Here is a 22,217-nt window from a genome sequence, read left to right on the forward strand (position 1 = left end):
GGTGGACGGGCAGCGGTAGGCAGCCGGTGCCCTTTGGTGGTGTCTGGTCGCATCCAGGAGAGAAGACTTTAAGTATGGCCATTGGGCTGCCAGAAGCTCATCTTGGCAGGGTGTGGTTTCTCCTCACAGGCATCAGTCTGCACAGGCTGGTGGGGGATTAAACAGGTTGTGGCTTCGTTTCAAACGCCCCCCAAAGTAAGGCGTCCGGCTACACCCGCAAGTGCAACGCTTCAGCCCGTTTGCTTGAAATGCCCTACGTGGTGACGGCACGAATAGGTCTGGCAGGCAGACGTGACCTCTGTCTTTTCCTCTCCAGGCTCCAGAGCACTGTCTTGGTTTAGTCCACGGACGGGGAACACCCAGCATGTGCTGGCGGTCAATGGCACCTCCAAGAGCCGCTCGTGACCCCAGGGCAGGCCTCCGGTGGCGCATGCAGCAGCTGTGCTGAGTCAGCATTATTTCAAGGTCTGATTTTAAATCTTTGCTTCTCACACCCTCCACAGGCTCTCTCCAGGTTTTTTTTTTCTCTCTGCTTCCTCCAATTGCCTGCTTTGCTCTCCAGGCTGCCAAATTATTTTGCCTCTGCTAGCACGTCCCCGTATGCAGCTCTTGCAGAAGAGACTCGGTGTGTCTCTCCAGCTCACTCATTCCTTCTTACTTCTCTTCAGATCAAACAACTTGCCCATTGCAGAGCCCCCTATTCCTCATCTGTCCACGCTGTGGGTCGGTGGGAAACAAATCCCACAGGACGAGGTTGTGTTGCAACCAGCTGGCAGAGGGTGCAGGCACAGAGAGCGCCTTCACAGGGTGGCTTAACCTCTCGCAGTGTTTACCCTGACAATCAGGGTCCTTAATCTTAGCAACAACGACTATCGGCTTGAAATTCAATAAACCTGCCTGGAATCGCAGTCCTTTGGGCTGGCTAGCTAATAAAAAATGGTTTAGCCATTCCAATGCACCTTATTGATATAAATGGATAGTGACATCAGCTCTGGAAAATGTACTCCAATGTCTGCATCCACTGATGCTATTTAACCCTTGGATGTGAAGGGGCGGGCAGCTTGGGCTTCTACTCGCACACACTGACACTGGTCTCTGAATCAGTATTTCAGTTCAGCCTCATGTGAGCTCTTAACAGTCCATCGGACTAAAGGAACAGCTTGTTACAGCACTGCAGGGCTGCAACACTCAATCTGGCTCACAAGTTGGCTAACAAGCCCCAGTTCTGATAAGAAATATTTGGTGATATTCATTGTGTGTACCTAACCCAATACTATTCAGAGAGTGATGTGACTGCATCTCTGATCAAACTTGCCCAGCATATTAAAACTTGCACTGAAGTTTCTCCTACTTCATCGCTTTGCTCCAGCTCAGTATTGATTCAGGAATCGCTTTCTGCCTGCTAAGGAAGCAAGTTCTGCGAGGATCTGCTGACGGGGATGTTTGGGGCTACCAGTCCCCAGTATCATTTTTGCAAGATCCTTATTGAGCCCAGTACTGCATTAGCTCAGGGCAATCCCTGCGCTCTGCTGTCTGCTTTGCTAAATACGACAGCTCAGATGTGCAGGTGAGTGGCTTGCAACACTGCAGGGGAGAGATTGCAGGGAGCAAAGGCAAGCAGCTTATGCCACCACATCCCATCTCATCGCACGCTCTCCTCCAGCAATGTCACCAAATGTGACTCATGAGGAGCCTCGGCACCAAGGGCTTTCGGACAGTTGTCTTGCAGCCTGTCCCATCCCCGTCTTCTGGACAGAAAGGCAGAAAGGTCTGCTCAAAGCATTCATGCCTGGAGCTGATTTTGCTGGCAGCAGCCTGCGTTTAACTTACTTTGAGACTATCAACAGGTTGCACTTTCAGAGAGAGAGATTAGCAGCCTCTCTCCCAGGCAGGGCTTTGGAGAGGCATGAAGGGAGAGAGGGGTTTTAGCCATGCCAACGTCCCCAGGGCCTGCAAGGCCCCCCAGATCTCTTCCCAGGACAGCTGCTCTGGGGTCCGGGTGGATGGAGGTGGTGGGAGCGTGACAGAGACAGGCTTGGACACTGAGACCACCGTTGACCATTGTATTTCAGCCGCTTGCTCGGAAAATGGCAGCCACTCACCATCCCTGAGCTGCCGAAAGGGGTTTGATTTTCATCACTGACAGCTCTGGATATTAAGGGGATAAACAAATATGAAGTTCTGGGAAGGGAATGTTTATAAAGGGTAAAAGGAGAACAAACACATTGGCAGCGAAAGTATCCCGGCCTGAAGGGGAGTGCACGCTCCTAGCTTGAGGGGGAGGGAAAACTTTGGGGCTAATATGCGGCTTATGGCATAGTAGTCCTAAAATAAATGCAATTGCGTTGTGCAGGCTTTGCTAGTCTACGGACATGGATTTTTTTTATAGTAAGAAAGTGGCTGAGACACAGGCCAGAGCCGTAGTTTTTGCTGCACAGCACTACATCCCGGGCTCTGTTACGGTGGCCACTGCAGTGACGAAGCAGCATCAGAAAATCTGCGCTTAATCGGATCTGTGCTCCCCAGCTCCATGTGAGTGTGCTGCACCAGAGGTTAATAAATGGAAAACCTAAAAATATCCCACTCTAGGGAAAACTGTGAACCTTGAAGTCCTTCATACAGGGCTATCTCAATACCCCTTTGATTTCCTGTTGTAAAGGGCTTCCAAATGTTATAAGCTTTTAGTTTTCCTCCAAATGAAAAACAGTTCAAAACCATTAAAGGGTTGAGCTGACTTGATCCGAGATGCAGACCTTCACATCTCCCAGCAACCTTAAAACTCCCCGGGTTCGGATCGGCCGTTTCCACCCTATTACCCCACTCCAGGAGCATCACGAAAGCGTTTGCCTTCACCTGACACAGAGGAACAGTCACTGTGGCGCTTCTGAAACGCAGTCACAGTGTGAGAAACTGCCCTGAATTCTCACTTCCATTTCTGTTTTAGCTGTGGGCTTAGGAAAGCTCCTGATGCTCCTTTGCTGCTCTCCCCTTGGAAAATGGGGATCATAATAGTAACAATAACGGGTGTTGCTCTTATCCTGCTGACTTTACATGAGATCAGAATTTGGCCCTGCTTTTGCAAAAAGTCATCTTCAAAATAACAACGGCAACAACTCCCCATGCAGTGTTACAATTACGCTGCCGTTGTTTTTATTTTTATCGATTTTCTGCACCTCCAGCACAGCAGTTGTGAGAGCAAACATCGTGCAGCTTGACACGCTGCCAAGCCATCTCACTGACGGTGAAATAACCACATTTTATTTATATGGCTGCTTTTCCCCCCATTGTTTTCAGTTAAACCGATGGTGTCACTGGCAAGGGTCTCCGCTGACATGTAGGATTTCCTTGCCGCAGCCCCCTCTCAATGCTTCCCCACACAATGCAACAGTATTGAGATGTCAGAGTCTCTGTGCCCGATAAAGGGGTCAAGACAGATCCCGGTCGCAGCGACAGCAGCGCGAACTCCCAGCCCTCCACGGTGACCGCGAGCGATCCCCACCGTATACCCTCACTGAAAGCCAAACCTCTACGCTGCCCCGGCTTTTTCTCTGACCCGAACAACCTCGGCTTGGCTGTTACGCAGGTTGGGTTTTTTGGGCCCCCTATGCAGAGCATTTTCTGCTCTGATAATACTTGCATCTATTTTCGGTGAATGAGCTGCTACATCAAGGGGGATTAGGGCAGAGCTGTGACTTCTCTGTACGAAGCAGCTCAGATCGCTTCTCAGCAATAACTGATGCGTGTCACTTAGGCAACTCAGCCATGTCAGGGGTCTCTGAGATGACCACAATATCCCAAATTATAACTATGATAGTGACTAGATCATCATAATCATAACTAGATACAAGTGACATTTAATCAGATTTTATTAAAAAGCGGCTAGCCCAGTTAGCAGCAGCAAATACATGGAGTCAGTGGAGCCTGTGATTACTCCCATCAATAAAAAACAGTGATTCTGGGTGTTTGGTGGGTGAAGTCAGGGTGCTCGCAGCAGGCTGGCGGCTTCCCTCCGGGGTAAAGCGCGGCAACCCTGCCAGGGGAGTGGGTGCATTGCCCATTTGCTGTGCGAGTCTTCAGGCTGAGCCAAAGTGCTGCATGCAGTTTCTGTGCTGCCCCCGACCCACACATCCCCCTTCAGCCCGTTCCCACCGCCTCTTTTCAGAAAATGCACTGTTACAGAGCCAGAAAAAGAAAATACACGGGTGTGTTTCGCGGCACACGATGCCACTCTGGAGCCGCAATCGGAGCACCGCCGTGGGGTTCTCAGCCAACTTTAACCTCATATATATGGGAAAAGGGTGCCTGCTTCACCCCTGGGACTTGGCGGGAGAGCGCAGCGGCTGAGCCACCGCCTGCCCCGAGCGCCACCCGGCCGCCCCCTTCCCCCTCCCGGCGGAGACCTTCCCCCCCGCGCAGCCCCGGGGGCCGGGCGCGGAGCGGAGCGGGCGGCGGGCGCGGCCCCCGGCGGCGGCGGCGGCGGCGGGGCGGGGCGGGGCGGCGGGGCGGGCGGCCCGGCCCGGCGGGCGGGGACATCGCGGCCGCCCCGCTCCGCGCCCGCGCCGCGCCGAGCAGACGCAGGAGCGCCGCGGCGGCGGCGGTGGCGGGCGAGCGGCGGCGGCGGCTCCTGCGGGCGCGCTCGCTCCCTCCATGCGCGGTGCGCGGCCAGCCGCGGGGCTTGCGCAGGTAGGCGCCCCGCCGCCGCTCGGCGCCCCGGCTGCGCGCGTCCCCTTGCCCTTTTTTACTCCCCCGCCAACTTTTTTTTTCCTTTTTACTATTTTTTTTCCTTTTTCTCCTCCGTGTCGGCACCAGGGGCGGGGGGGGTTCCTCCTTCCCCTGAGCGCCTCTCTCCCTCTCCCGGCAGCGCGGCGGCGGAGCGGAGCGGTGAGCGGCGGCAGCATGCGGCCGGGGGATGTCTGAGGCGGGCGGTGCGGCGGCGGCCGCGCTGCCCCGGCGCCGCGCCGGAGGCATGCGGGCGGCCTGGGGCTCCGTCTGGTGCCTCTGCCTGGCGGCGGCCGTCGGCGGGATGCCGGCGGCGCGGCGGGGCGGCGGCGCGGCGGCGGAGAGGAGCGGCGGGCAGCCGGCAGGTAAGGCTTGCGCGGCCGCGCACACGTGCTCCGCGCTGCGGCTCGGGCCCGGGGAGGAGGTGGGGGGGGGGGGGTCGGCAGCGACGGTGGCAGAGTTTGGCGCTACGAGCCCCCCTCTGTCGGAGAGTGGAAGGGGGGCGGACGGAGACCGCCGGAGCCGTCTCTGGAGCGGGAGTTACAAACGCGGCACCGCGCGGGGCCGGGGAGGTGGCAGCCGGGCCGGGGTGATCCTGCTCTCACCGCGGCTCGGCCAAGCCGCAGAGGTGCCTAGGAGGGGAAGAACTGCTTTTAAAACGATCCCTGTCCCCCAGGAGTCCTCTCCCAGCGGTGGCAGTACATGCAACACCCGGGATTTGACCCGTGTCTGCGTTGGGGAAGGAAAGATGCCTCCGTACGTGTGTGGCGCGCATCTCCAGCGCACATCTGAAATGCTCTGGCTGTGTGTGTTCGGGTGGGAAAAGGAAGGAGAGTCATTTATATCCATATCTTGGGAGCAAAACTGGAGTTGCGACAGCTCCGGGTGCGCACACGCTGGATCGCAGCTTAATAACTGCGGCTGTGCTGAGAAGGGAACAGCATTTCGGGGAAGCCAGTAAAGATCTCCCCTCGAGTGGCAGCGCTGCAGTTGCAAGTGGAAAAAAGTTAACACGTCGGACAAAAGCTGGGTTTTTTGGTCTTTTTTTTGAAATGTCGTGTCTCTCTGATACGCCTCAGCTGCTACCTGAGTCCCTGTTTATTTTTCAAAGCTCTTTAATGGAAGGGAGCCCCCTCGCAGCCCCCCGTCTTCGGGATTGCATGTACCCGGCAGAAAGTTTCCATTGTTCAGGAAAGGGTTTGAAGCCTGTTTGCCAAAAAAGTGACAGGGGAATAAATGGGCTTCGTGGAGGCTGGGGGGTGGGGGCATTACTTTCATACCCCTTTTGGTTAAAGCTATAAATCACACCGGGGGTTGGTTTTGTTTTCAAGAAAGTCCTAATAAAACACCAGATTCTTAGTGTAACTCGTTTGGCTCATTTTTCACAGCCAAAAGAATTGATTTATGGGGCAACATCTCAGTGACTTGGTCAGAGCAGATGAGGTTGGTGTGCGGCAGGAAGCGAGCAGCCTGTGCTGGTCACAGGGGTGGGAAGCGGCAGAAACGAAGTGTCCCCAGTTCTCCCCATTTTAGGCTGAAGTACGTATTGGCGCTGTCACTTTGGGCAGAGTTGAACCCCCGGGGGTGGGGAGCAACCTCGGTGGCTGCCTCGGCGGCCCCCTGGGTTTTCACCCACATCTTCAGCCCATAGCTTGGGGTCGATGATGTGTTCAAGTGGTGCTAAACCCTTCCCGTGCTCTAAGACACCTTTGCACGTTAAGGCTTTAGGATGCTGTTTGCATTGTGACAAGTGGCGCACCCGGAGGTCGCACTGAGGGAAGCGTCCCTCTGGTGATGTCTTTAAACTGAGCGATGGGTTGGGATTTCCTGGGGCTCGGGTGGAAATCCTCAGGACAGGCTCTCTTACCGCTCTGTCAGCTTTCTCCAAAGTAAAGGTGTCGCTGTCAATCCCCCCCCAGCCCCATGCTCTCTGGGAGCGGGATTCAGCCCTGAGCAAAGGGCTCCCGTTAACCCCAACACCCAGCCATGTCTCCAAGGGTTGCCTCGTCACTATGAACTGCTGGAGGCTCCGGCGGGCGGGGGGCTGCGAGGGCAGGGGGAGCTTTGTGATGCCGGTGGCTCTCCCACCACCGACCACGTGCGCGGGGAAGCGTGAAGCCGGAGCTGCTCGCCCAGCTCCGTGCCAAAGCCAGCGGCCCCGCAAGCACGAGGGCACCCGCTGCCCGTCCGACCTGGGAGGGAAAAGGTTGTGCAAAAGAAACTGTAAAGAATATAAACCCTCAGAGCCAAGTAGAAACACATTTTACTTTTTTCAGTCTTTTTGAATTGAACGGTAAAAAGCAAATTCTTTCTCCTAGTCAAATGGGCCATGGGGTATTGGCTCATTACTGAGGGTTGTTGTTCGCTGGGCTTTGCACTTACAGTCTAAGGCCTTATTTTCCATAAAGGGGCTTGGAAGGATTTTTCCCCAGTGATCTAATTCTCCACACGGGGCTGTGAAGGCTATAACAGCTACTGCTTTGTGCCTATACTCAGCTACATAAAACACACATTGAAGGGAGGCATTCTCGAGGTATGTGTATGTTTGCTAATATGAATACTCGCTATTAGCGGAGGTGGAGGGGGTGCAGGTTTTAACATCTCCGCAGGGAGGTGTTCGGCTGTTGGCAGGAAGGAGGCAGATGGCGGGGCTGTTGCTGAATAGAAGCTAAACTAAAAACACCAGGGGCCTCATCTGGGCTGAGTTTCTCTTCTCTCCCTTTCTCGGGGCTGCTGCAGGAAGAACAATGTCAAATTCCCCCCCCCCCCCTTTTTTTTTTTTATGAATGAAAGTAGAGAGGCGAGGCAGGATTGAATGTGTATGTCATTCAGGGGCTATGACAGAGATGATTAGGGAGGTCAGTGAACTCCTTTGCAGCCTTGAGCATGCGGTCACTCTATTCAACAGCCACAGAATAGACATCAATATAAAAAAGCCCGTCCAATTTGCATTAGTATTCAGATAAAGATATTACTTCGTACGATTTGTGAATGTCAAGTAACGCTGGCTGTTTTCTTAGAGAGCAGACCAACTGAAATGGCAGTGTTTCGCTTTTAAAAACTTCTGATAACCGGCCTGTCTCCTGTAGCTGGTTTGTATGTGTCTGTCTGCATACGGTATATGTGAAAAAGGGAATTTCTGGGCTTCTTAGGATTTGTATTGCACTGGTTAGCTGCTAAAGCTGTCTGTGTGCATTGAAAGAGTTTTATAGAGAGCTGCTAACGTTTGAGCAGGTTTGTGCGGGCAGGGAAGAGCTCTCCCAATCTGTCAGGAGCAAGAACCGAAGTTGCCTTGTGCAGCACTGGAGTCATATTGTCACCCAGAGCTACTGCATAGGCAGTTTTCAAGCCAAAAGAACGGAAAAGGTGCCATTTCGGGATTTTGTTTAAGTTGAATGGTGGGGCTCGTACCAATTCCTGTGACTTTTCTGCTTGGAAAGAACTGGTGATGCACTGGTTGAGATGTTTTTCTTAATGCAGCTGATGGCAACCTGGGCTCTTGTAGCCCTCCAGTGTGCGCCCAGTGGAGGCTCCAAGGTGTAGGGTATGGCGATCCGCGTCGCTTAGCTTTGTGTATCTGAGCATTTCAAAGTTCACCCTGAAATTATAAGGGTATTGAAGTGAGTGCCAAATGGCACTGACCATTCCTGGAGCCAGCCTCGGGGTTTATGCATTAAAACCCTCTAAAAAGAGTCTCTTATATATTGGTGGTGCTTTCTACTTTGTGCCTGAGACCAGAAACCCTTTAGATTCAGTGGGCAGCTCTGAGTGATACAGCGTTGAGATTAAAAGTTGATCCATTTGGTCGCATTAACAGCAGCAGCTAAAAAAGCTAATTAAGTCTTTAATGTTGAGACTGGCATATTTTGCTGAGCAATAAAATAAGAGGATGATGAAATATGGCTTTTTTTTTTTAAATCTATTTCTTACCTAGCAAATAGCGAACTAGAAAGTCTGTTCCAGTGCAGAGACGGACTCATTAATATATTCGATACTAGCTATATAACATCAGGTCTTCTACGCGTATTGACAAGGGTCACTCCAATTAAATCTGAGGGTTTTTTCTTTTAATTAAGACTTTATTAACAGCCACTGAGTAGGGAACGTGATGAAAGTAAATCTGAAAATTGTGTAGTGAAGTGTTGATCTGCTAATTAAATCATGCAATTAAAGTAAGCCACTCTGACCAGCATGTTAACTTTTACAACTCATTCCAACAAATCTTCAGCCCTGTTTGGGAAAGCATACCTGTCCCGAAGCCTGCCTGAGCGTGGTTTTTGAAGTTAGGCGAACACTAAAGAAGTCTTGATTGCTGCAACCCCGCCGCATCTGGACCGTTTCCATGCAGTGGGACCCAATCTGCTGCCTGGACAAAGCTGAAATTTCACGTGAAGCTAGGGGAGGACTTTTTTCCCCTCAATAAGGCTGGAAAAATGTTTTCCTCTTAAAGTATGATCAATAGAAGTGACCTTTGATATCCAACTATATGCTTAGAAAGCTGTCCTCCCTGAAAACTTACTGCATACGTCTGCTATTTCAGTTAGAGACCCTAAAAGATAGGGAATCACCCCAGTTTCTGAGCAGTTACTAAAATTTCCAGTTTCCAAAAGCATTTGACCAAGTCGTTTCTGACAGCGATCTGTCAGCTGGCACACAGAGCTGTGACTGAAAGCGTTAGCTGAACCTTAATTTCAGCTAAGGTTAGGGCATGGCATGCTGCTAGGTTTTTCTGGCTGGTTATTGAAGCATGTAGGATCCAGTGCAGGAGCCTGGGCGTGAGCCCCGAGGCTTCAAAATAGGTGGAGAAGTGGTTGTGTTCTCCTCGTAGTTTAGCTTTTGGCAATTTTTAGCGTATGTGGAGTAGAACGAGCAGGAATGTTACAAATTCAGATATTTTACTAAAAATACAGGTGCAATTACCTTGCCAGTTGGGTGACTTTTTTCCCAGCTAGGCTGGACCTGATACACAGATGATCAATTAAACCGACTTTATTTTTATTCTGTTTCCCGTTTGAATAGATTTTTCTCTTTTTCCTAGTGTGCTATGTGCTTTTAACTTTTCTTATGTCCTGGGGGTTTTAACTGGCTCTGCATACCTGTTCCTTCTTTTTCCCGATCCTCCAAAAAAAATAAAAAGGCAGCTTGAAATCGCCTGCTGACTCAGTACCCTCCAAGCCATTCAGTAGCATGGTTTGATGGAGCCGTTTCAGTGTTTGCTGTTTCATCTCTTTTAGTACTGGTTAGTTAATAAACTTTATTCTCCTCCACGTACCAGGCTGGATGCCAGAGAGGATGGTGGCTTGGTAAAAATTTGCCATACATCCTTTTTTTTTTTGCAGCAAATGGGACTGCGGTTCAGCAAAGCCATTCATGGTATGTGAAAGCAGGCAGGCCAGGCTCTTAGGAGGAGTAAATCCGATAGCACCCCCTATGCAAACACTGGGCTAAAACCATGTCTGAAGACACGTACGATGCCGAAAGCGCCTTAAAATACCTTGTTACACCCTGACTTTTTTTCCTTGGCCTCCTACATAGCTTATCAGCTTACTGTTTGCCCCTCTTTGGCTGTTTTTCTGGTGATCTTGTAAAAAAAATGTACTTTTTCTCTGAAGTAGAGCTGACTGTCCCAGTGCTCCCTTTCCGATACGCTCACAGCTCAGGTTGCCAAGTGCCGTAGATATGATTTAAAGCCCTGGATGTGTGAAGAAGGACTTTTATTCCTGCAGTGAATGCGGTATTCCTGGTGTGCTTACCCCTAAAGTATCTGCTCCTTGGCTTGAATGACCAGGAAGTTTCTGTAATATCAAAAGCAAACCAGAACTGTGAGATATGAGCTGAGTAAAACCTTTGGTAAACTTAGTAGTTAAAATGTGAAAGGTGATCAGAAGTAAACCTGCCCTATTATTCTGATAGGCTATCGGGGGATTGTCGCGTTCAGGTGGATAGGGACTAGCCAGGTAGTTAAATCACTTTTTTTTTTTTTTTTGCTGTGACACTCATGTTACGCAATGTAGCAAAGCTTTTTTTTGAAGAATAGCAGCACAGTCAAGTAAGAAAACATTTCTCCAGTAACTGCTTCAGTTTCAGATCTATTCATCTAAAAAAGGTGTGGTATTTATTGTGGAGGGGGAGGTAGGTCTTGTGTGCTGGCCTTGCTTTCTCAAATCCAGAAAGCAGGGGAAGATAAAGAGTTGGTTAAATAAAAAGGTTGTATTAGAACTTGGAAGGAGATATCTTTATCACGCAGAACGGTATGCAAAACAATTACCATGTGCTTACACGTTTAGCATCTGTGAGATTTTGGGGCTGTGCCATTTCTGCAGGTTGCGAGGGGTTAAAAGTATTAATGACTCAGAAGTGTGAAGGGTTCCAAGTTTTCGGGTGAGGAAAGGACGCGGTCTAGGATCGCTCTCTGTGAGCAAGCGAAGCTCCACAGGCTGCGGTGTGTGCTGAAGGCACTCTTCCCTGGGAACGCCGCAGCACGAGGACCCCAGCGCCAGTGTTTGCACCCAGGGGTTGTACTGTGAGCTATTGAACTACCTGAAAATGTCAAGCTGACGCATGGCAGCATGTTGGTTTGGGGGTTTTTCCCTCTTTTCATTTTCATCCAAGGAACCAAGCCATCGCTACATCCCTTAGTCTGAGTATAAGGTTTTTAGGGAAAGGAAATAACAGGCGATCATGGTGCACCATGGCATGCCAGAGACCTGCGAGGGTGGCCTCCCAGCTCCTGCTGTTTGATAACTGATGAAAGTATTTGTCGGCTTATCTTCATTTAATGCTTTCGTCCTGGAAAGTGGAGTGTTTTACAGTTGTGCCTTTATTGCACCGAACTACCTTGTGCCGTTCACAAGGAATCTCACTGAAGTATTTCAGGTGATGTAGTTAAATCAGTAAAGCTTTGGAGACCAGATCACTGCTAGCTTATAAGGATTGGGCTAGTAACCAGAAGTAATGGAGTTTGAAGCATTTTGGAGTTGACCTGGGGCGAATTGGGTGTAGGGGAGTCAGCAAAATAGCTGGGTATTGCTTAGGGGCCAAACCTTGTGGTGGTTATGTTGTGCGTGGGTGAGTCCTGACTGATGCCAGGAGAGAGGAGCAGTGCAAAGTAACAGGGAAGAAGTGGGGAACTTGACTATCGTAGAACTCTGAGGAGAGTGCTAAGGATGAGAGCATCTCTGAGGCTCCTGTCACAAAATGCAAGCAGCACCTGGCTTCTGTGGAGATGGGGTGCAGACGTGGTCCCAGTAGCAGCAACCCACGTCTCAGGTGCTGTCTGGTCCCCTGTGTTGCTGGTGGTGGATCTGCAGAGGGACTTACTGTGGGGGTTTTGTTGTGGCATGGGGCAAAGGAGAGCACGGGAAGGCCTGAGGGTGTTTCTGCTCTGGGGTCCACGGGGTACTGCAGGGCAACTTGCATCACCCTGGACTGACGACAAATCCCCTCTTATTCCTTCCCCCTGGGGAAGGCAAAATATGCATCTATGGAGGCTTTTCTTTTGGGGGCAGGGAACTACGGGAGATGTTCCTGGATTCAGGTGATGAGACCAGCCTTTATCACCCTTACGCTTTCCCTATCAAAAAACTGAAAAGCTCCCAAGGATTGGATTTTTAATTTTACTTTGACACTTGGCACAGCTTGTAAAGATCCTTCAGGGCAAGTTTGGCTCCCAGTTTGGAGAGTTGTTGCTTTGTTTGGGGGTTTTGCCATTCTCTGCTGCTTGTAGTCCTGTAAAAATAATAATGAGGTCCTGATCTTGCGCCTATTGAATCCTAAGCAAAAAAGCCCCCATTGATTTCCAAGGGAGCAGGCTGAAGCCCTTCACAGATCGTGGTGGGAGCAGCTATTTAGCATAAGCAGGGATTGTTTGGAAAGTTTTCTAATGACCCAAACATTTTAACAAGCAGAGGAAACTCGGCGGGTAAAAGGGGTCCCCGGTTTGGGGGTGGGGAGGTGGCCGGTGCTGCTTCATGGGGGCGATCCCTGGAGCCGGCTCTCCGTCATCTCCCGTTCCTCTCAACTTGCTGTAACGCAGACCTTCGCTTCCCATCCCAGTTTTTATAACTCCAGCTTTGATGCAAGCCAGCGGCAGCGTCGCAGCCCAAACGCGAGCACCGAAGGCGACGGTGACGGCCACCGCCTGGGCCCCCCGTGACTCTGGCACGAGTCCCGCACGGAGCCAAGCCGCAGCGCGGGCCGCCATCTCCTCATGCCCCATCCTCGTTGCCATCGTATCAGTGTCGGCCGGCATTAGCCCCCAGCGCCGTGATCTGTGAGCCGCACAATGCGCCGGGGAAAGTGTTAATAATCCCCCGCGGGGGTCCGCAGGCAAGCTGGGCCTGAGCCGGCCCTGCCCGCGGACAGGATGGGGCCACCGGGGCCGCTTGCACGGGGACAGGAGCCGGCAGAGGAGCTTTCCTGGCACTTGACGGGCAGGCAGAGCAAGGGAAAAAGAGTTTTCTGAGGGTTGGGGTTTTTTTTCATATCCCCCCCTTTCATGTGCAAGACTCAAGCACAAGAAATTCCCTCCCAGCAAAATATTTCAGCAGCTTGTTTGGAGACTGTAGGTCTTGAACTAACTGGTGATTTGATTTTTGTTTAAAATTTTTTCACTTTTCTATATAGATTCCCCCAGGCAAGCGTTTTGTTTCTAGCCGGTAGCGGGATCTGTGCAAGATGAGCATGCTGATTCCCTGAGATGTGCTTTGGGAGATGGAGGTATCAGAGCTAAAAGTGAAGAGGAAAAACCAGTTGCAATGGGAAGATTAGGGAGTTAAGAGTGTGCCCTGACAACTAGCATGTGCAACCAAAGATAAATCCTCCATGAGCCTGTCTTTAATTAAAAGAATGATTGGAATTAGGCATAGTACCATCTCTCCTGATCTGTATCATGTGTATCTGTACAAATAAAGCATTTTTGGGGAGGGAGAAGAGGAAAACATCAGATTTTTATCTTCCTTTGGTAGCCAATATGTCTGCCTTTTGAAAAGGCATATTTCTCCCTGTCTTAGAGGACCCAGGCTTGTTGACAGTAAACAACTGTCACTTGGCAGTTTATGAAAGAAGAAGAATGTTTAAGAAAACATGTCCAGTTTAAATAGTTATGTTAATAGGCTGGGGATTCATGCAGAAGTGGGGGGGGGGAGTGGTAAATGGAGGTGCATAAATTAGCTGGTATTTACTGCGTAAGAGATGAGCTGTGAGTGAATGCAGTTGGAAAAAAAAATAAAAAATACATTCATTTTTACAGCCGGTGTGTTATGCATGATTTCGCAGCTTTCTGTGAAAGCATTATTTTTTTTTCCAGGGAAAACTCAGAAAGCCTCTTTCTTGCAGTGTGCGGTGGGTTGGGCCCCGGGAGGCCCCTGGGTGGGACGAGCCGCAGGGCTGGAGCCCAGCACTCCCACTGACCAGCCCTAATGCTGCTTCACGCTCCACGGGCAGCACTTAGACCTTGCAGCCGCCCTGACGTGTCCTTAGCCTTTGCTTCGCAGGGGTGATTGGAAGAGGAGACTGCAAGGAAACCCTGCCTCCTAATTTGCGAACTGATTAATTACAGAAAGGAAGGAAAAAAAGAAGTAAGAAATGGCAGATGGTGTCCTCTCTGCATCCCTGCCCAAAGTTGCTACAAATCCATCATCCACCTTCTTCTGAGTTAAACACTCGTGAACATAGTGAGTGATGAGCGAGCGCGAAGCGTTTTTTCCAGCTCGGCCCAAAGGCATCAGTGTCAAAAGCGTAATGAGTGAGGGCCTGGTGTCAGGCACTTGAAATCTGTAATTAAGCATCAAAATAAGTTTCAGGCTTTCCAGGCTCCTGATTTCCCTGGCTTGGGAACAAGGGTATAAGCAGCTATTGGGGGGTGCTGATATTAGTCTTGAAGATACTGGGTAAAGCCACCCTCCTGCACCCCCAGCTCCCATCCTAGCTGGGATACAATATAAATGCAGTAAATACTGTGGAGTTTAAATAAATACAGTGTAGATACTGTGATACAGATACTCCACCTTTCTTTCAGCCTTGGGTATCTCGGAGGGGGGCACCTTGACAGCAGCAGCTTCTCTTGCCCTCGTTTCAAGTAGAGCAGAGAGAGCTGCAGGAGCAAATGGGAACCCCCAGAGTATGGATGAAAGGGTCACACTAAATTTTCTTTTGGCCAGTGGTTCAATTAGTATTGCCATTATTTGGACAAGGAGGCAAAGGAAACCCAAACCTGAAGCCTCCTGCTGCAGAAATGCTTTGAGATCTGCCCAGACAAAAAGGAAAGTAACTCCTAGAAAGTGATTATTGAGTTGTACTGGGACTCCAACCTGTGTATTATTTAGTGAAGGAATGAGATTTCTGCCTCATTTTTATGTGTAGGTGTGCTGGCATCTTGGGATTTGAGAAGGCAGTGGGCTTCTCCATCAGGAGAGTCTTCATGGAGGGATGGGAACCACAGAGGTGGCTGTGGGGGACAGCAGGGGTTCTCCTTTGTCCCGTCTCCCTCAGTGCAGGGGCAAAAAGGAGCAGGTTTGTACCCGCCGCTCTGGTTTTGGCAGTGGGTCACTGCCTGAGAAACTGGGCTGCCCGCCTGATGCTGGATCTGGTGACCCCATGCAATGTAAATCCTTCTTGCGAGGAGCCGTCTGCGTGCTCTGAACAAGGCCATCTTGTGGGTGGAATGTGTTAGTCCTGGCAAAAAAGGCTTGAAACCTCCTCAGGTGCTTTCAAAATAGGTGTAAATGTTTGAAGTGGAGGTTTTTTCCCCCTCTGACCCCTCCTCCCAGTGCATAGCAAATGAGGTGTGGACAAGCAGTGCAGTCTTTGCAGGAATAACTTCACCTGGTGCTCAAGCCTGGCCGTTTTGGAGATGAGAAGGAGCTGCTGGAGGAGCAACACATGGTGTCTCTGGGCAGGGAGGAAGAGGAGACAACCCTGAATTAGCCACCCACCCTTGGAAAGGGAGCGGAGGGGCCAGACTGCTGTGGGCAGCTCTTGCTCCACTTATGGGTGTATACATCAACAAGGATAAATAGGTATACATATGTGGGGAGGTTGTCCAACTTCATGTCTTCACTAGTGCTACAAGGTGGTGGTTCATCCACCCATCCCACTCAAGGGAGCGTGGCTGAAACTTAGCTTCAGTGCCTGACTTTCAGACAAGTCCAGCCCTTTGGTGGCTGCTGGGCTCAGTTTTTATCATCCACATTTTCCGTCTGCCGGAGAGAAATGGCTATTTTCTTTCTCCCTTGGCTTGCCTGTTGCAACATTGTCCATCTCACTGGGACACTTGGGTGCTCGTTTGCAGAGAGAAGGAGGTTTTAGAAGTGTTTCTGGTGGGGGAAGGAAGGGAGAAGCTGGGAAAATCAGACTGGGGAGGATGGGGCAGGTGTCCAAAAGTGCCTGTGGAAGATCCCTGGCTCATGCAGGCAGGACCAGCCACGTCCTGCTGCAGGACACTGGAAATGACCCTCTGCAGAGAGTGCATTTCCTTACGGCAGCATTAAAATAGCTGTGTATAGAGGTGTCTAACCTGCTTCTAGCATTAGCGGAGCCTAACGTAGTACAGTTCGTAGAAGATGATTATTTGGGGGCATTAAAACTGCTTGAAGGGAGTGGGAACCGAGACACGCATGACTTCCTTGAACTCTCTCTTAATTTATTACGTGCAGTCCGAAACCCGCCGTAATAGATACGGTTGCAGGAGACCATTAAAAGGTCCGTTCTGGTGAACGTGATGCCCTGCTGTTGCTGCTGGAAATGATAAACCGCGTTTGGGTCGGATGGTATGCGATGCCCTCCGTGTGCGCGCATATGCATGGAAGCCGGTAAGTCCTGCTAATTTAGGGATTGTTTTCCAAGTCTGTTTTCTATAACTCTGTAGACTTAATACAAATAAAGAACTGACCAAGTTTCCTGTGAGAAGCGCAGAACAAATGCTAAGCGTGGGATTTGAATGCAGAAAGGTGAAAACACAAACGTATACAGAAACAGCAAGTCAAACAGGCTGAAAAAATATTGTAAGGTTGATTTAACAGAGCAGTGAACTCAAAGCTGTCTAATCCCTTTAGCAGCCTTCTTTAAAGAGGAGAAATAAAAGAATTTTTGACATCCACTTTTCTTTTGCCATCTCTCCCGACTCTTTCCAATAATGCTGAAGGATAAGAGTTGAGTTTAGCACAAGGACAAAGTGTTGCAGCTTTAGTTAGATGTGCTTTCTAAATAACAAAATCTTCATTTGTCATTCGTGACTGTAGATTAAAGTGGATCAGACTTCCCAAAAGGAGATTACTGTTAAACTTCTCCAACTTGGGTACCTGGCACCTAAATCTTGCTTGAGGCACTGAAATAACAGGCTTGGTTTCGAAAGATGCTGAGCCAGGTCAGGCTCTGCATTTAAATCACTTAAGCACTCTTAGAATCTGGCTCTTCATTTTGATGCCCAGATATGGATTTCTGGGCTTGATCACTGACCTTTGCATTTCAAATGTTTGGCCTTTGTTTTCTTTACTAAGCATGCAGACAGAGCGGCCCCCAAATTATTATTTTTCCTTTTACACAGCTGAAAAGAGCTAGCAGAGGAGACTTGAAGATCTGCGTCTTATTACGAAGAATAGGGATCTTTGAAAGATACCATTTTATGTAACTCAAGGGAAACTTTCAAAAAGGGGAATATTGACTTATTTTTCATTCACGTGAACATGATCCGTCATATATCTAAAACCCACAATCAGTTGGAAAAAAACCCACCCAAACTACCCTAAACCTTTGCCCTCTCTTAATCCGTGTACAAGAGGTTTTTTTTTTTAAATGTGCTTTTTCCACCCTCTGAAATAGAGGCAATTGATAGCCTCATAAACAAATACCAAACATTAAGTCCTAATCTCCATATAGAGGAGCCTGACCCTTTTTATGGAGAGAGAGGGTAGAGGGAGGAAACGGGGCCAGGAGTTTGAGGTTTAATGCTTATTAAAGTTTTAGTGGGTGGGAAAATGCGATCAATAAATTTTGTTTAATGCCTCGAAACTGGTGTTGGTTTTCACTAGCTACACTGGAGAGTAGTTTTCATTTTGAAACTAGGACACTCGTAGTTGGAATGACAATTAATGTGGAGTGAATATGGTCCCAGTTGGAAGCCGATTTTTTGAATAGCATGAAAACTCCCCCCACCTCCCCGCCTTGGCTCCGGAGTGGGGTAGCTTCCGTTTTTAATTAGCAAACCAGGCAAAATTTAGCTCATTGTGTCTTTCTGCTCCTTTGGCCCAGTGGATAGCTTGGATTTCTCCATCTTGCTGTCATGAGGCTGTTCTTTTTATTTTTTTTCTTCAGTTTTGGTGCGGGGAGGAAGGGGGGGGCTTCAGGATACTTAGGATTAAAGTCATTGTTCGGGGGTATTTGCAGCCAGCTGCCTGCATTAAATGAAGATTAGAGGAGCGCACATTAAAAGTGCAAAGGAAATGCAGAGGAGCTGGGATTTGGGAGCTGCATAGCTGTGAACCGAAGGGGAAAGGTTGAGGCTTTATAGCAAATTTTTTCTGATGCCATGTGATCTCAAAGCCCACTTCAGAAAAGCATCACAAGTACCAGAAAAGCATCACAAGTACCAGAAAAGCATCACAAGTAACTGCCAGGACCAGGTCTGGCTGGGAATTGTAAAGGGACCGTGAGTCTTTGCATCACTAAAAAGTTCCTCTGAGGTAATTCTAAACTTTTGGGCCTGGTGAACTTACATATTGTTTAAAAAATTCATCCGCAAGAGCAGTTAAGAGGTGGTGAATGTTTTGCTAAAATTCACTAAATAGCTGAAAACCCACCCTGGAGGTCGAGAACTCCAAAAGTAATGAATTTTTGAAGGATTTTAGGAAGGAAGTGAGGGTGTAGAGGAGGAGCCCAGAAAAAATAACTCAAAAGAATTATTCAGCAATGCATGCTTACTCTTTTAAGGATTTAATAGGACAGTTTAAAAATATTCCAAAGATTGAGTTTCTCTCCTTTCTTTATGCTTTGTGGAGCACTCATTTGTGTAATCTGTAGTTCTTGTTGCAAGCTTTGCTAATTTCTTGGTGTGTGTCACCTGCAAAACCCCACCGGGTAGCCTGGTCCAGCAAAGGAGGAGGGATGGCATGGAGCACTGATGCTGAAGAACATGGGTTTGCTCAAGGCCTCCCTGCTTCAGCAGGATCCCATCCTGCTCTGACGGAGGCTGGGGACAAGCTTCGCTCAGTCCGTTGGGATGCTGGGAAGCCTCAGTCTTTGCCTCAGTTTCCGTAGCTGCCTCCGCTGGCTTCAAAAAGAGGTTGTGGCGGTTGCTTGCTTGCTTGCTGCAACGATGAGGTTTTTTTGGACTTCCTCAGGCATGAGGAGCAGCAATGTAAAACATCAGCCATTTTGTGGTGGGATCTACCTGTCAAGATCAAGCTGGGATGCCCCTGCTGTGCTGTGCAAATCTGGGGCCAAGTTGGCCACTGTTCTTCAAAGGCAACAAGAGGCAGACACCAAAAGGACAACGACCCATTGGCACAGTCTCTTGTGCTCTGCCTAGGATCAGCCCAATGGGTGTCCCATCACTCTGCCTCGAGTAGGGAGCGGTCTGGGTTGACCACGTTTGGCCACTGCAGTTGGGTGAGGTGGGCTGTGTGACATGTGGGCAAACCAGCTGCAAGGATACACTCACCCGCGTGCCAGGCTGGGACTGGTGTCATCCCGGCCACGAGCGTGGGCTGCTGAGATCTGATACAGCTCATTGCTGTCCTCCTCTTGAGTAAAGCACAAAGGCTTCGGCACCTGGGAGAGCAGGAGTCATCTGCATGGGCATCCCTGAGGTGCTTCAGCACAAGCCAGGAGCTCTCATAGGACAGACAGAGCAGCAGAGCCTGGGGACCTCAGCATCCCCCCGCTGCCGGGTCTCCGCTCCGCTGCTCCCTGTCTTTAGGGACCATTGGTGAAGAAGTGGAGGACATTTCATATCAGTTCTTTTATTTCTGTTAAAAAAAAATGGAGTGCAGAACTGTGAGATAGATAGATATGGGTGGTGGTTGCTTCCCTCTTTTGTGTTTTGAGTAGGGAACCAAGGAAAGTGTTTGATAGCACAGTCTGGCCAGATTTTGAGGAAAACCCCATCACTGCCTGTTCCTTTAAGCCAGCAAAGCCCCAGCTGAAGGCTGTCCTTGGGACAGGCTCTGGGCTCTCAGCAGCAACCAAAGCTTTGCGTCTCTTGGGTTTTGCATTCCCATTTTTGTTAGGTGTAGCCAGGAGACCCCTTTGATTTGTTCTCTGGTGTTTTTTTTTTTTCCTCCTCAGGGCTTTCGGAGTGCCACAGGGAAATCCTCCTGGCCAAAGTGTTTTTGTAACTATTTTAGCTTTGTGACGATTTCTTTTTCTAACTCTCAGCATCTGAATTGGGTGATTTGAGAAAACAGTCCATTAAAAGGAGGATACTGTAGAGTCCTGATGAATCCTGTTTTCTACTTGGCCGGTGGAACAGAAAGCTAATTGCCAGTAGTAAATCTATTCAAAGGAGGGCTGGAGGGAGAAAAGCTAATATTCCTCCTTGAATGCCATTTAATCTCTGAAACCTTTCATGCAGATGTAAATTAGGATTTGCACAACAGAGTCAACAGTTGCTCCGTAGATAAGGCAGATTTGCAACATCTGCTTTTCCATTCGAGAAGCTCTTGCAAAGTCGCTGTCGGGGATAGCCAAGCTAAACACTAGAGGGTTTTTTTTTATTTCCATAATCTCTTGTTTATGAAGAAAGCTGCATATGACAGAACTAAACGTCATTATCGTTCTGCTAATTCTCTAGGCAAAAAGTTTGCTTTCCTCCTAACACAGAGCTAAAAAAACCCCCACTGGGTGGTAATACAGTGCAGCACACTTGTTAACATCTTTGGAAGAAACGTTGTCTAGTAACAATTGCACAGACCACTGCGGTGGTAATACAGTATAAACAGTTTATACAGAACTACCCCCCCCAGCAAACACGCGCAATAGGTGAAAGATAAAGTGGCACCTTCAAATGGTGGAGTCAAACCCTTTTCGGACATGGTTTCCTAAAGGCACATTTCTCGATCACGGTTTAGGCTTTTACAGAAGCAACCAGGTTTTTTTATTTTTCCTGAGGTAGCAGGGGAGATAACCCAGCTGAACACCACTTTGGGAAATGTTTTGCTTCGGCAAAGCATCGCGTGCTGCTGTGATTGCCAGAGCCCCTTCTTCCCAGGATGGCTGCAGCTCGACACTGGGAAATGTGCTCCAAGAGGGGTCTTGACCTTGAAGGTGGGGAAGAGAGAAGACAGAATATATATTTTATATAATAATTTTTATTTTATATATAATATTATTTATAACATCACATACATAAATACTATACATAATATTATGTATCTATATGTGTATAGGCATAGATAAATATAAAAATTTATTTAATATTATATATAAACACGCAAAACTTATATTTTATATATTTTATATATTATATTTTCCTGTGCCAGGCTGGTGGTGTGCCCTTTGGGGTGGCAGGGCCGTGGCCAGGCAGGGATGCTCCGTCACTGGCACCGTCGTGGCTGCTGCAGAAAGGAGAGGAAGCTTTGCCTTCCATAAAGCACCGCCAAAAATACATATATAAAAAATACCCCGTCAGCTCCCCGCAGTGCAGTGAGGGTACACGGTGGCTTTAGGTGAGCTCGCTTTGCTGCGGGGGCCGCTCCCTCGATCTTATCTGCCCTGAGAAGCCAGGTACTTGGGTAAACAGGTGATCCCACGATCTCATCATGCCCACCTCTCACGGGGGCTGCTGCTGGGTGCAGGGCCTGGGGCTGGTTTGGTGGTTTTCCATATTCCCCCGGGGCCCATCTGCCACTCTGGGGAGACGGAGGGAACAGGGACATCGCAGGGTGCTCCTGGGGAGGTGGCACTGGGGCTGCTTGTCATCCCTTGTCACCCCTTCTGGCTGCTTTTTAAATTGAGGCAAGTCCCAAATGAACAGCGTTTGGCAAGAAAAGTGTTTTATTTCCCTTCTGGGCAACGGGGTTTGCTCTTCCCGGTGCAGAAGTCCCGAGGTGAGATGGGGAGGCGGCCCCATCCCATGAGCAGTGACACAGGTATTGGGAAAAACACTGTTGTGGGGTGTGAATAATACTATGGGCCCCTATTAACACAGGTTGGACACTTATTTAGAGGACACAGCGCTGGTCTGAGCCTGGAGATGGTCTATGTGCTCTTTGCCATCATGGCCTTGTTCATCCCACCGATGCTGGTGCCAGGGGAGGTTTCCATATCCCTACAGCAGTTAGCCACCGACTCGGTGGCTGTGACCATCATCCCCCTGGGAACGGGATACCAAACTCAACAAGCGAAAGCTCTGGCACGCTTGTTGCTCCATGATCCTATAACATATCCTGTCACGGTGGATTTGGTGCAATAAAATACATAGAACAAGAAACGTTTTTGAATTAACCTGAAGAGAGAAATGCATGGAGTACTGCTATCTTTCTGCTTGTTAACGTGCCAAATAC

General features: G+C 49.3%; 1 protein-coding gene across 3 annotated transcripts in view; it reads left to right on the top strand.

The window, feature by feature from the left end:
- Positions 1-4,678: 4,678 nt before the first annotated feature.
- FGFR3 (fibroblast growth factor receptor 3) overlaps positions 4,679-22,217 on the top strand; it is a 55,555-nt gene continuing 38,016 nt past the window's right edge. For all 3 annotated transcript variants that reach the window (XM_076335781.1, XM_076335782.1, XM_076335783.1), the window contains exon 1: positions 4,679-5,084. In XM_076335781.1, the coding sequence (XP_076191896.1) occupies positions 4,910-5,084 (175 nt within the window). In that variant the 5' untranslated portion in view covers positions 4,679-4,909. The remainder of the gene's footprint in view (positions 5,085-22,217) is intronic.

Source organism: Aptenodytes patagonicus, chromosome 4 (genome assembly GCF_965638725.1).
Source record: "Aptenodytes patagonicus chromosome 4, bAptPat1.pri.cur, whole genome shotgun sequence".
Taxonomy (NCBI): domain Eukaryota; kingdom Metazoa; phylum Chordata; class Aves; order Sphenisciformes; family Spheniscidae; genus Aptenodytes; species Aptenodytes patagonicus.